Consider the following 12,819-nt stretch of genomic DNA (forward strand, 5'->3'; position numbering starts at 1 on the left):
CAGTATTCTAATCATCATAACATTAAAAGAATTAGTTTGTCAAATAAGTGCTTGTACATTTTCACATTGATTTTGCATGGGAAGCCCAAAATTTTGATCAATAAAAGAAACAAATTGCAGTGTTTATGCATATCTGCAATAAATGTGACTGGGTGATAGACATGCTGGGACAGAATGTTCTATAAAATATTTAATTCATCCATAATAAATTTCTTAAATGTTCTGTCTAATTACCTGTAATCACATCAGTATTCTAATCATCATAACATTAAAAGAATTAGTTTGTCAAATAAGTGCTTGTACATTTTCACATTGATTTTGCATGGGAAGCCCAAAATTTTTAGATCACCCAAAGAAAACCTGTGTTTGTTTAATGCAAAAGTATTAGCTAGAGAGTTAAAAGTTATTATTTTATTAGTAAAAGTTAACATATTTCAATGCCTGCCATTGTGGCAGGCTTCAGATGTCATCTCTAATCCACATCTGAATCACTGAAACCTATGAATTTCTTGCCTGTACATGGCCAAAGGGACTTTGGAGATATGAGACTGAGAAATATGACATAGGGAGATTATACTGGATTATCTTGGTGGGCCAAATCTGATCACAAGGGTTCTTTTTTTTTATCCCCACCTGCCCTCATACAGGAGCTTTTAAAAGTGGAAAACAAAGGCAGAAAAGGAGTATCGGAGGGAGTTATGACTGAAGAAAAATGGTCAGAGAGATGCAACAGTGATGACTTTGAAGATGGAGGAAGAGGGCCATGAGCCAAGAAATGTGAGTGGTCTTTAGAAGCTTAAAAATGCAGAGAAACAGATTCTTCCCAGAAACCTACAGAAAGGAATGCAGCCTTGCCCGCACCTTGCTTTTAGCCCCATGAGATCCATGTCTGACTCCTGACCCACAGAACTCTAAGATACTAAATTTGAATTGTTTTAAGCCGTGAAATTTGTGGTAATTTGTTATAACAGCAATAGAACACTAATATAGTAATCGATGTAATATATTCATTTTTAAATGGTGTTTTACATTATTATATAACATTTTATTAGCATTTAATAGCTTTACTGAAATGAATAGTATATTTTTATTAGCTATAGTAGTATATGCTAATTAAATACTGATAATTTTTAATTTATATTACATTTTAAGGACTTTATAGATGTTGTCCCTTAAAAACATTGTTTTAAAACAGAGTAGTAAACTGATACATTTCATTTATATTTAGTATGCAGGAAAATATCTAGTTGTCACACAATGTATGCAAGGCAAAATCAAAAGAAATGCACAAGCAAAAGAGAAGAAAGGTATCAAGATTTTTTTCCCTCAATAATTCTACTCATATTTTGGAGAGATGGTAATGGGGATGGACAGCAAGATCTATTTAATCCTCATACCACATCCTTTCACTTTTTGCAAACACTAGTAATCAGTTGTAAAATTCAACCTAAACTGTAATGTTTTAAAACATGTTCTCTAAATAGTTCTCTAAATGTGTGCACACACATACATCAATAAAAGGAATTTCCTATATGAGGTCAAATTATTTTTGTCTTTTATTTAAGTTGTGTCTCATTCGTTCTGTGCCAAAATATGTGCATAAAGTATAGGGCATTCAGTATTTGTCTTTGAATTCTAACACTGGAAATTTGCTAAAAAATGTGTAATTCAATGAACTGTATTTAAGTCTGATTGACCTTTGAAAGAATGGACAGGGACAAAGTTTGGCAGTTACTGTGATAAAACAGAATTGAAGACACAAAAATCACTGTGTAGTGGCAAACAGGAATCACACATACAGCAATACATGCTACCATAATAAAAATGAAAAAATTTTGAGTGATTGATACAGTTGATGGTTTGGAAAAGCAAGAGAATCCAACTGACAATACTTGGTCTTGCACATTCTGCCTAATAAAAAATGAAAGTTCATTCTGAATAAAAAAATGAAAGGACATCTACATAAATAATAGAAAAGGCTATGAATAATGAGAAAAAATACACTGCTGTAATAAGAGATTCCCCCAACACGTTTAAAATTAACATGTGGTAAAACAATATGAACTCAAAATAGTTTACACTCTTCCTTTGATATTTCAACAGCATGTTATGTGAAACAATAAGCTAACTGTGAGAACATGATTTAGAGAGTGAATATTAAGAGTGACAGTAACATTTTGCAAGATGCAATATTTCTGCTGTAAGATTTCATGGCTTGCACTTTCCAAATTCAATCAAGGTTAGGTTCATTATTATTTTCGTAAGACAGCACAGAAGTCAGACTTTTTTCACCATGTAAACCACGTTAGATGAATCAGGTGTCTTGTACTGGTTAAGAATTAGGTAGGATTTTTTTAAAAAATCTATGTGGAACTGGAATGTTTAATATCTCCTAAAATAATGAATAGTTCTATGAACAATTTATTCTTTGCAAGTAAACAGACCCATTTTTCAGCCCTGTAATCAGTATGCATCTATTTAGCTACTTAACTGCAATGTGCTGTGGTTCATTAGGTGGCTACTGTTGTGTCTCAGCCTAGATAAAATTTCACAGCAAGTTAATCTAATTTTATTACAAATGAGAACACAAGTGATAATGTCCTCACCATTTGCCAAATACAGGGTTAACAGTATTTGTAACAAATCAATAAGGGCATTTAAAAAGGAAAATTACAAATCTAAAACCCCAATCATTTTTACTTATTCATGACTTCATTTTATGGGGCATTTATGACTTTTACAACCCTGTTACTCTTCATGTCTTTCATTCCCACCCCATCAAAAATAGCTGTAGCTCCTCTGAAACACTGTAGAAGTGTCTTCAGATTCAAAATCGCAAAGGGGAGATATTTCCAAAATTGATATATTCTAACACATGACCAAATCCCTCCCTGCAATGAGTAAAATTATCTTCAATAATAACTCTAACATTAACTCTTACATGTACTTATACAGTTCAAGGATTATGCCTAAAAAGAGTTATTATAGAAAATGTTATTAGTGCACACTACCCCTCCTCTATCATACCATTTCCTTTTCTTTTGATATATATCACAAATCATTAAAAGACATGCTCACTATATTAAATCATTTGAAAGTACATTTGAATCTTAATAAAGAGTGGGGGCAATGCTTAAAAATTCCGTTTTTTACAAGGTTTAACACAGTCAATTTGGTTTAGGATTTAGTTTATTGGCACTAAAGTATCAACTCGGACCATTTTCATGTAGATCACTTATTTCATCTTAATATAGTCCTTTCATCCTTGAAAATATAGTAGTATATACAGAATTTATGAATTATTAATATACGTGTATTAAATATCTCTACCGTGTGGTTATATTTATGTGCACGTGTGTTCGTTGCCTTTTAATAACAGCCGCCTCAATGTTGACTTGTTGCCTCTAATATTTTATTATATTGATTCTCATCAAGCATTCAATAGAATTATGTAGTATATAATTTGTCTTTTTATTTTTATTTAATTTGAATTCAACTCTCACTGTAATTAGTCTTCCAAATGCTAATCTATTAATGAGTTCCTAAAGGATTTAATGGCATTTCACTGCTGAGGAGTAGCTTTTGGAAGTTTCTCTGAATGCTAGATATTTTCTTCATGTATTTGTCTTGATATTTCATATTTAATTGATGTGCTCATTCTGTACTATCACCAGAGTTCTGCAGAAACAGAACAGAGTGTAACTTGACAGACTTTAATAATAAAACCAGGGACAGCAAAATAAAGTTTGTTCATTCTCACTACTAACTTGGCTTACCACTCATTCTAGGGAAGAATTTAATGTTCAAACTTGCCATCTCTGAATACTATTAGAAGCATGACACTTTATGGATCTTTATGAACCAATGTAAGAACTATTCTGTGTTCCACGATCACCGATTTATCATTTTATTTAAAGTTAACATAGATGACTATAGCAGAGTTTTCATGAACTTAAAAAGAAAAACAGGGAAAAGGGCTCTTGAGGTTAAAAAGGAAATAAAAATGCGATTTAGTAATTGTTAAGCTCCTTATTCCAGGCTAGGAGCTATTGTCATGTATGTATTTCTTTAGTCTATTAAACAATGAATCCATAACACTTATATTTTATCTCTAAGAGTGGTTAAGTAACTTACTACTCAGAGAAAATACTCTAGATATTGGGGGTGTTTTCACTCTGCAGTGGTTTTGAAAGCATAATATCAATCCTGACTCAGAAGAAGCAACATTATATTGTGCATACGAAATAATGTCAGATAGGGAATGCAGCTGGAACATGTAACTATGAAAGTGTCCAATATCATACGCACACCCTATATGTGACCTATGTGATGTATGAGCAAAGTCCCCCTCACATCTTCAATGTGATGAACTTGTTCTGGAAGAGGCTAATAGATAAGGGAATCGGCCATACTATCTGTTCATAGCATATAAATGTCCTCAAGTGGGAGAATGGATAGTTCAGTGGAAAAATGCATGGTTTCCAAATTACGTTGTGAGCTTGGAACTCTGCACTCACCCACCCACTCACCCAAACAAACACAAACAATCCTCAGTTCTCACTCAATGCATCTTAATCTCATGTTCTAAAGATAGTAATAGCTTTGTCTTTCCATACAGCACTAAGAATAAGATACAAGTAGTGATTTTTCAGTGGATTTGAATTATCCCCCAAAACCCCTCTCTGTGTTGACTAATTTTAATACCAGATGTTCACATGCTAATGCCACTGCCTTGTGACCATTTCCTATCAATTCATTAATTGCCAGCTGCTCAGCCAAACAAATAACACAGCTAATCAGATGGTATTGGTAAACAGCCAAATAACAGCTTCCTTCTTAAATTTCTTAAATTTGTTAACAAAGAAAATTATGGCACACTGACATTACAAAGTTTTCCCACAAATAAAGAAAAAAATGTATTATAAGACATTTAAATGTCACATAGGGAATAGACTTTCACACCAGTCAGGTATTTCACGTATTTTTGCCCTCATGATTTTGCCACATTTAGTGATATAACTGAAGGATGAATAGTCTCACAAGCCTAATGATCATAATGCAATTTCCAATTCATGTTATAGCTATATTAATTATTAGCTACAAATGCTAATAGCTGAGCCAACACTAAAGGGATCTGAGCCAGAACTAAAAGCTAGTATGTGCTTGGTGTAGCAATATTCATAAACTAGTTCCTGGCAAAACAACAGCAACAGTAACACCTATTTGTTTGCAATTTGTAACATTTTTTCCACTTTCGGAATTAAAGCTGGTATTACTAATGATGATTCATGTTGGAAACATTCCCCAGAGTTTAATATTCAGTGAATGTTTAGCTTTTATTCATTCATGCAGCAAATATTTATTGAGTGCCTAATATGCCTCATTGGGGATGGAAGAAAGGCCTATGGGTGTTTTCATATGGCATGTAGATGCCCATAGTTCAAACTAAAGACTACATAATCCACATGTAAACATTCAAAGGTTACTTAATAGAAAGTACAAATCATATCAACTTTGATATTAGAATGGGCACCCTTCTCCAGCCCCCACCAGGCTCCTAATCCTTCCTTTGGGGCACTGAGATCAAGGCAGCCACTATAGGCGAATGAATGCTTTCTGGAAAGAGGGGCCAATACCTGTAGGTGAATCTCATGGTGGGATACTCTTGGTCCTGGTACTGATAAGAGAATACACAGAAAAACCTACATAAAGGAAGCTACTATTATCTCATAGTAGCTTTTGGCTATGATATTGATTTCTACTTATTACTATTTCTATAGGGATTCTTGAGTCTAAAACATACATAAAATAATATTAGCTAACATACACTCTGTGCTTACTAAGTGCCAAACATTGCTCTAAATGTGTTAACATGCTTTATCTCATTTAGACTTACGTTAATGCTATGAGATAGGTACAATTATCAACCCCGTGTTATTGGGAGATAAGGCAAGCTGAGGCACATGTAGGTTAATTAATTTGCCTAAGGTCACATAACAATGAATGGTGAAACCAGGATTCAAATCCAGGCAGACAGCCATTATATCATACTGCCTCCGATGAAACCTTCTTCTACATGCATCTTACTTGGTTAACTAGTTATCATGGCCCTAGCCAGAAATGATATATAATTCTATAAATCCTTTAGAGGGTGGGGCCTATGTCTGTTTCATTTTTGTGCTTTTAACAAAGTTATGTAAAACAGTCCTTTGCACACATTAAACATTTGCTAAATCAGTGTATTCTGTATTCTGCCTCTGTTTTCTAACAGAAAATGATGATAATAATAACACGGTAAGGTAATAGTGAGCAATAGCTATCTTTTCTGGGTAACTGCAAGGCTAACTGAAATACATTTGCTAAGTTTTTAACCTTTATCACCCTTTTTATCTCTAAGATGACTGATGGCTCTGGACCTTTCATCCACCCTACTTAATGTATGTAGTACTGTCCAATAGAACTTTCTGTAATGATGGAAATTTTCTATTTTTGTGCTGTATAATATAGTAACCACAAGTAGCACATGTCTACTGAGCACTTGAAACATGATTAATTGCAACTGAGGAACTGGCATTTTAATTTGATTTAATTAATTTAAATTGAAATAGCCACACGTGGCTGATAGCTACCATTCTGAGCAGTGTTGCTGTAGTAGATATGCTCTATGCATCTAAGATTCATTTTTAATTGTTTAAATCCATGGAGATGAGAAAATCTATCAAACTCTAAGAAATATGTATTTTCTTAGACCTCTAAGCTTCTAAAAGACATATCACCCTGAGACCTTAAAGCATATTGTTTTCTCTCCTATGTGTGAAAAGAAAAAAAAAAAAAAGGCCACAGCTGTTGATGTGACTACACCAGCCAAGTCTAGTCTCCCTTGTGGTAGCTTTCACTCTTTAAGGACATTTGCAGGCATCAGCACCTCTAATCAGCAAACTTTTTTCACACTGGGATAGAAATATTAACTTACTGATAAAAGAAAATGGACCAAATGCAACTATGCTCAAGTACCTTCCAATTTTGTATCATTCTGTGTTAAAGTGGTATAATTTAAATTGGAAAACACACTACTTATTCATTCACTTTTATAGGGATTTCTCAAACTTTTAGTTAACTTGTGCTTTTCTGAAGGAATATAAATTTATAGGTAAACTGGTTGAAAAAGTTTGTGTTGTTTGTTTTGTATTTAATGGATATAAGGGAAGATTGGCATGCAGAGTTTGATTTAATAAAAATTTCATATTTGGTGTAATACTCTAAATGGAGAATGTAGTCTTAGAGTCTATTCAAACCACAGCCAATTGTTAAATATTCATTAATGTAGTGAGCCAGCTGTTAAACTGTTGGTAACTTAAAATCAGACATAGTGGAAATATTTATGTCAAGGAAATTGGCAAATACTATAACTCAGGGGTTTTCTTTTTTATTTTGACTTTCCTTATTTTTGGAGAGCTGGTTTATAGGCATATCACTGGATGTTGGCTCAAATATAAAATCTAAAACACTGAATATCTAAGTCCATTATAGGAATCTGAGGTTTCTGTTTCATTATAATGTTAAACATTATCTGACTAAGCAAATATTAAGTTCATTAACAAGTACACCAGGTTCTGTGTTTATTTGAGTCTATGAGCACTCAAACACAACTAGACTGCCACATTATAAAAATACATATATTCTGTGAATATGTACACAATCACAGCTGTATCCATCCCATAACTTTCCTTTTAAACAACCTAAGAAATGAGAGACAAATATAGAACAACAAAGAATTATCTACTAGTAAAATTTTAAGCATAGAGGAGGTGGAAAAATTTAAATTATTATATATACTTACCCTTCATGTTATATGACTCAGGAACCCAGGACTCACGGGGCATAAAAGCAAACTCTGTACTATGTTTTCAAAATAGTACATATGAGTTCATTTTGTCTATCTAAATTTTAAGAAAGAATTATATAGTTATTCTGTTTATTATTTGTCTCTCCCTTATTAAATTGTAAACCTCGACACCTACTTGACTTATAACAAGAACTCAATAAATGGAAAACAAAAACTATGGATAGACCAACAAAATTTTTAAACCAGATGCCAGAAGCTTCTTCTGATTCAATTAGTTGTTAACAAACGAATTTGCTAAATAAAAGCCAAATTGTGTGGCCTGAATTAAAATGAAGAGTTAACATGACTTATAGTTTAGTCTCACCAGTTTTCAGATATAGACTCTATCTATAAGGTGAACATAAATTCTATATGTAAACATAGAATCAAAGCATAAAGAAAGATTCATTTCAAAAAAGGGAAAATTGAAATGCAAAAGGATTATTAATAAAATAGCTGCTCCTAGGCCCTTTGATTAGAAATGCTAAATGCTAGAAATAAGTATGGTTTGTATAGCCAGTCATTCACTAACTTGATATCCTTCCTCTGTGTATCACGTAATTCTAACATTCAAAGCACATACTAAAGGACCAGTCAGTTTCCAATGGAAACTGTGATCAGAGTATCATGATCATCAGTGACAATCATCAGCACATGCAGCAGATTAACAGAAACCATGCTAAAGAACAATGGTAGGTGTTTAAAAGCACTCTGAAAACTTGTTTCAATATCATAGCCTTTTTTTTAATCCAGGGAATTTTTCAATTGATATAGCCAAAAGGGTAACTTTTACCTGAGAGTAAAAAAAGATAGGCAAGCAACAGGAATAATTTAAATATATCAGTAAATCTAATAGTTCTTTTTGTGGATTTGCATAAGTTTTACATAACTAAGCACATATTTGGGGCTCTTTCTGTAATGTGTCCTAGCCTCTTACTGTATCTACCAAACTTTTTAATATTGTTTTTTTGCAGCTGTGTTTTAAATTCATTATACTATGCACAGCAAAGAGGGTTTTGTGCATCGGGCTATTGTGACTTCCTCTAATTTAAAGTGGATTTGTGAGAAAGAATCAAATTTCATAGTTAAGACATTTATTTCTAAACATTAAATGTTAAATTTTCTGATAATGTATATTTTGAAAGGACAGTATACCTCTAAATGGTAAAAATTATATAAAAGATTTCATGACTTTAAATCAGATATTGAAGTAACATAATGAATGATACTAATTTAAATATCTCTTTTATAATGTCAAATTGATAGGACTTGAAAACTTATAAATGTAAATAGTACAAATGTGTTTTTGTTTGAATAATTCCTCTATCCCCCAAGTAGAATTATATGAATTCTCAATACATAGGTCTACTCAATGCCTGTAAGAGTCTAATAGATTGAACCTTGAAACTATGCTTCACCAAGAATTACACTGAAGCAAATTCTGTTGAAATATAGATTAACATAGGTATGAAATTTATATCTTTATAATTGGATATCATGACTGGTATTATATGATAACTGTTCTTAAAAGGAGAGTGAAACTTTGATATACATAAACACTCATTTGTCAATTACTTAGAGGATTTTTATTATGGTATTTCCTATGAATTATTATTTTAAAACTAATATTTTACTACTATACAATAGCACTTTTGCCAAAACTAACAAAACTTGACAATTTTATTAAAAGCCTCTCACTATTCACTGAAATCAACTCTTTTTATATTTTTTTTCTTCAATTCCCTATCATCTTCCAATGGAAATGTACTTTCAATAGATTTGTAGAGAAATTTTATCAAAGGGCATTTGAATTAAATATCTTTCTCAATTTTCGTTAGTCAAAGTAACTATAGGAAAGTAGATATAGTTTCTATTCAGCATAAAATGATTTCTGTGTATTTGACAAGACTTAAATAGGCATGTGATCTATCTAATGTCAACTTTTAAAAAATGATGTAAAATTGTATGTTTGTGATAGTTCCAACTTTCTTTTTAAAAAGGTTGCATATGCTCACACAGGTAATCCCAGCATTTGGGAGGCCAAGACAGGAGGATCACTTGAGGTCAGGAGTTTGAGACCAGCTTGGGCAACATAGCGAGACCCTGGCTCTACAGAAAACTTTAAAAATTAGCCAGGCACATTGGTGCATGCTTGTAGTCGCAGCTACTCAGGAGGCTGAAGCAGGAGGATCTCTCGAGTCCAGAAGTCTAAGGCCGTGGCAAGCAGCTATGATTGTGCCACTGAACTCTAGCCTGGGTGACAGAGCAAGATCCTGTCTCTCAAAAAAAAAAAAAAAAAAAAAGGTTGCACATGAAACAGACTAACCAGCAATAAACAAAATTATATTGCTTTAATAAGTTAACAATAAAACAATATTGGGATTAAGGAGAAGATAATGATCCTTTCCTTTCCACTACTATAATCATCACCACCAATGATCAAATGGTAGTCATGAACTCTATTCCCAAGTGGCTCAAATTCTTCACAAAACTACTCAAAGTCCCAAACATTCAAAAAAAATTTAGCTAATTCAGTCTGGTCCTTATGAAAACTAACCAGAGTGCTTTTGAAGAGTCATAAGCATGCCTCTATTAAAAGTATTCTTCCATCATTCCAAAGCAAGTATGACAATATCATTACCTTGAAGTGTACTTTTGTTTGTATGTTAGACAGAAGGTCTCCCTGTGTTGCACAGGATGCCTTGAACTCCTGGGCTCAAGCAATCCTCCTGCCTCAGCCTCCCAATTAGCTGGGACTACTGGTATACAGAATCACACCTGGCTTTATTTTTTAATAGGATTTCTCAATTTGTATGTGGGGGTCATATTTTTTCAGTCGCCATCCTGTTGCAAAATCATAGGCAATTTATTCCATCTTTGATTGGCAATTTTGTTCTCAAAGAAACTCTAACTCCCCGTTTACACTCTAGTCAAATATTCAAACAACAGGGCTCTGATTACTTAGGACAGTCTAACCCTTTAACAACCGTAATCTTTACAGGAAGCACACTTCTATTTGGTGATAGAAATATATATGGGGCTCTACAAAAATGATCAATTTTTCTTTTACTTTCCTACAAAGGTTATGTTTTAAACTTTCTTCAATGTTTTAGAAGACCCTCAAGCTGGAATCTAATTTTAAAATGAAACAAAAATGTCCAGAATGTCACATTTCCTCTGCCTTCACTTCTCTTACTCTCATGCCTATGTATTACAATCATATCAATATTTCAAGACTCCATTCAAATCCATCAACTGTAATGCATTTCCTGATCCTTGCCACCTCACTTCTCCAAGCTAGGTGTGATCTCTCCTTCCTCTAAATTCCTGTTAACACTTGGTGGTTCTCTTATGTTATTCATCACTTCCCTGTTAGTATAAGTTAAATGGGTACTTGTTTGTCTCACATTTGAGTTTGTGAGCTCCTGGAAGTAAGGGAGTATGTCTTATTTATAAATTTCCCATAATGACTAGTATACTAACATGTATATATCAAGGATATAATATCTTTTTAAATAAATGAAGGAATAAAATATATGGGTTGCTGTGATTAACTATAGTCTTAGGATCCTACATACCTTTATATCACCCCCTCACAAACACAAAAACAAACTCAAAAGCCTAGTTCGTGTGATACTTGGAAATAGGGGAAAGAGGCTATGTGCCAAACTAATAGGAAACAGAATGAGGAATTATAAAATATCCTTTGTGTTTCATTACCCAATAGCTATAAATTTTTGAAAAAATAGTATTCTAATAATGATAACGATAATGCAATAAATTATCATAAATATTTGTTTAATGTTTCACAGGTTTTAACATATATTTTACATTGTCTACAGACAGCCAATGAAATAAGTAGGGTAGATTTATTAACTATGACTTTTATTTTACAGTTGAGGAAGCACATTCAGGCAGGTTAACCATTGTACCCGAGGTTATTCAACTAAGAGGCAAATCAGAATCGGAACCTAAATCTGTCTGACTATAAGTCCTACATGTTATATTATACCTCGCAGTTGTCTCTCAAAATCCAAAAGGATGCACAGTGTTTACTTTGTTTCACCCCAACAATGGGAATGGTTTTTGCACACTCTTCTAGTCTCTGATTAGTCTGCCCATGGCTTCTACATTGGGCGCACAATTGCAAGACAAGAAGGTAGAATTAAAAGTGAGATCTGTGGCCACGGAATGAAAACAAACAACAACAACCAAAAAAAAACCTGGCAGGCCTAGTCAGAAACTAAACTCATCAATACTGTATGTTAACCAATTGAATCGATGAGCTGTGTGTTACTAGTGAACATCCAGTGGGATTGCTAATATTTTTCAAAATTTGCATGTAATTAACATATTTGTCCTCTTCCAAATCATGATTCTTACCTTTATAACAGAAGTACCAGCTCTGGAGAGAGGACTGTGAATCTGGGCTGCAGCAGCCATATTGGCAATAGTATTGAGATGGTTCATCTGATTCATTGCCATGGCAACTGATGCAGGAGGTAAGCTGACTGGAAGCAGGGGATGAGGCATCATCATAAATGGCAGATCCAGCCCTAAAAGAGACAATGCATGTTAAATTTGTTACACTATGAGTCTATAAAATAGTTTGTAAAAAAGCATCTAAATTCATTTTTGTTGGCTTTTATTTAAATCAAATTTTATTATATTATCCTTCCCTTTTTGGGCCATTAATAGTACATATGGTATTTTATACTGTTTAATAATTTTTAAAATCCTCCTATATCCACACTTTTTTTATTTCAGAGTATTATGGGGGCACAAACATTTGAGCTACATATAATACCTTTTAATTATAAATATGCTTTGTTCTTGCTTTCACTCCCAAAATATTTATAAGATGAAATCTTTTTTCCCATAAAAACCAACAAAAATCTTTAAGCCAAACATCATTGCATTTAAAAAATAAGAGC

The 12,819-nt window shown here is 33.1% G+C and overlaps 1 protein-coding gene across 1 annotated transcript in view; it reads right to left on the minus strand.

Annotated features, from left to right (window-relative positions):
* Positions 1-12,819, minus strand: part of DACH2 (dachshund family transcription factor 2) — a 907,491-nt gene that overhangs the window by 93,647 nt on the left and 801,025 nt on the right. The window contains exon 6 of the mRNA XM_012647131.1: positions 12,269-12,441. Coding sequence (XP_012502585.1) covers positions 12,269-12,441 — 173 coding nt within the window. The remainder of the gene's footprint in view (positions 1-12,268; positions 12,442-12,819) is intronic.

The sequence above is a fragment of the Propithecus coquereli genome, unplaced genomic scaffold, assembly GCF_000956105.1.
Source record: "Propithecus coquereli isolate 6110/MARCELLA unplaced genomic scaffold, Pcoq_1.0 Scaffold257, whole genome shotgun sequence".
Lineage (NCBI taxonomy): Eukaryota > Metazoa > Chordata > Mammalia > Primates > Indriidae > Propithecus > Propithecus coquereli.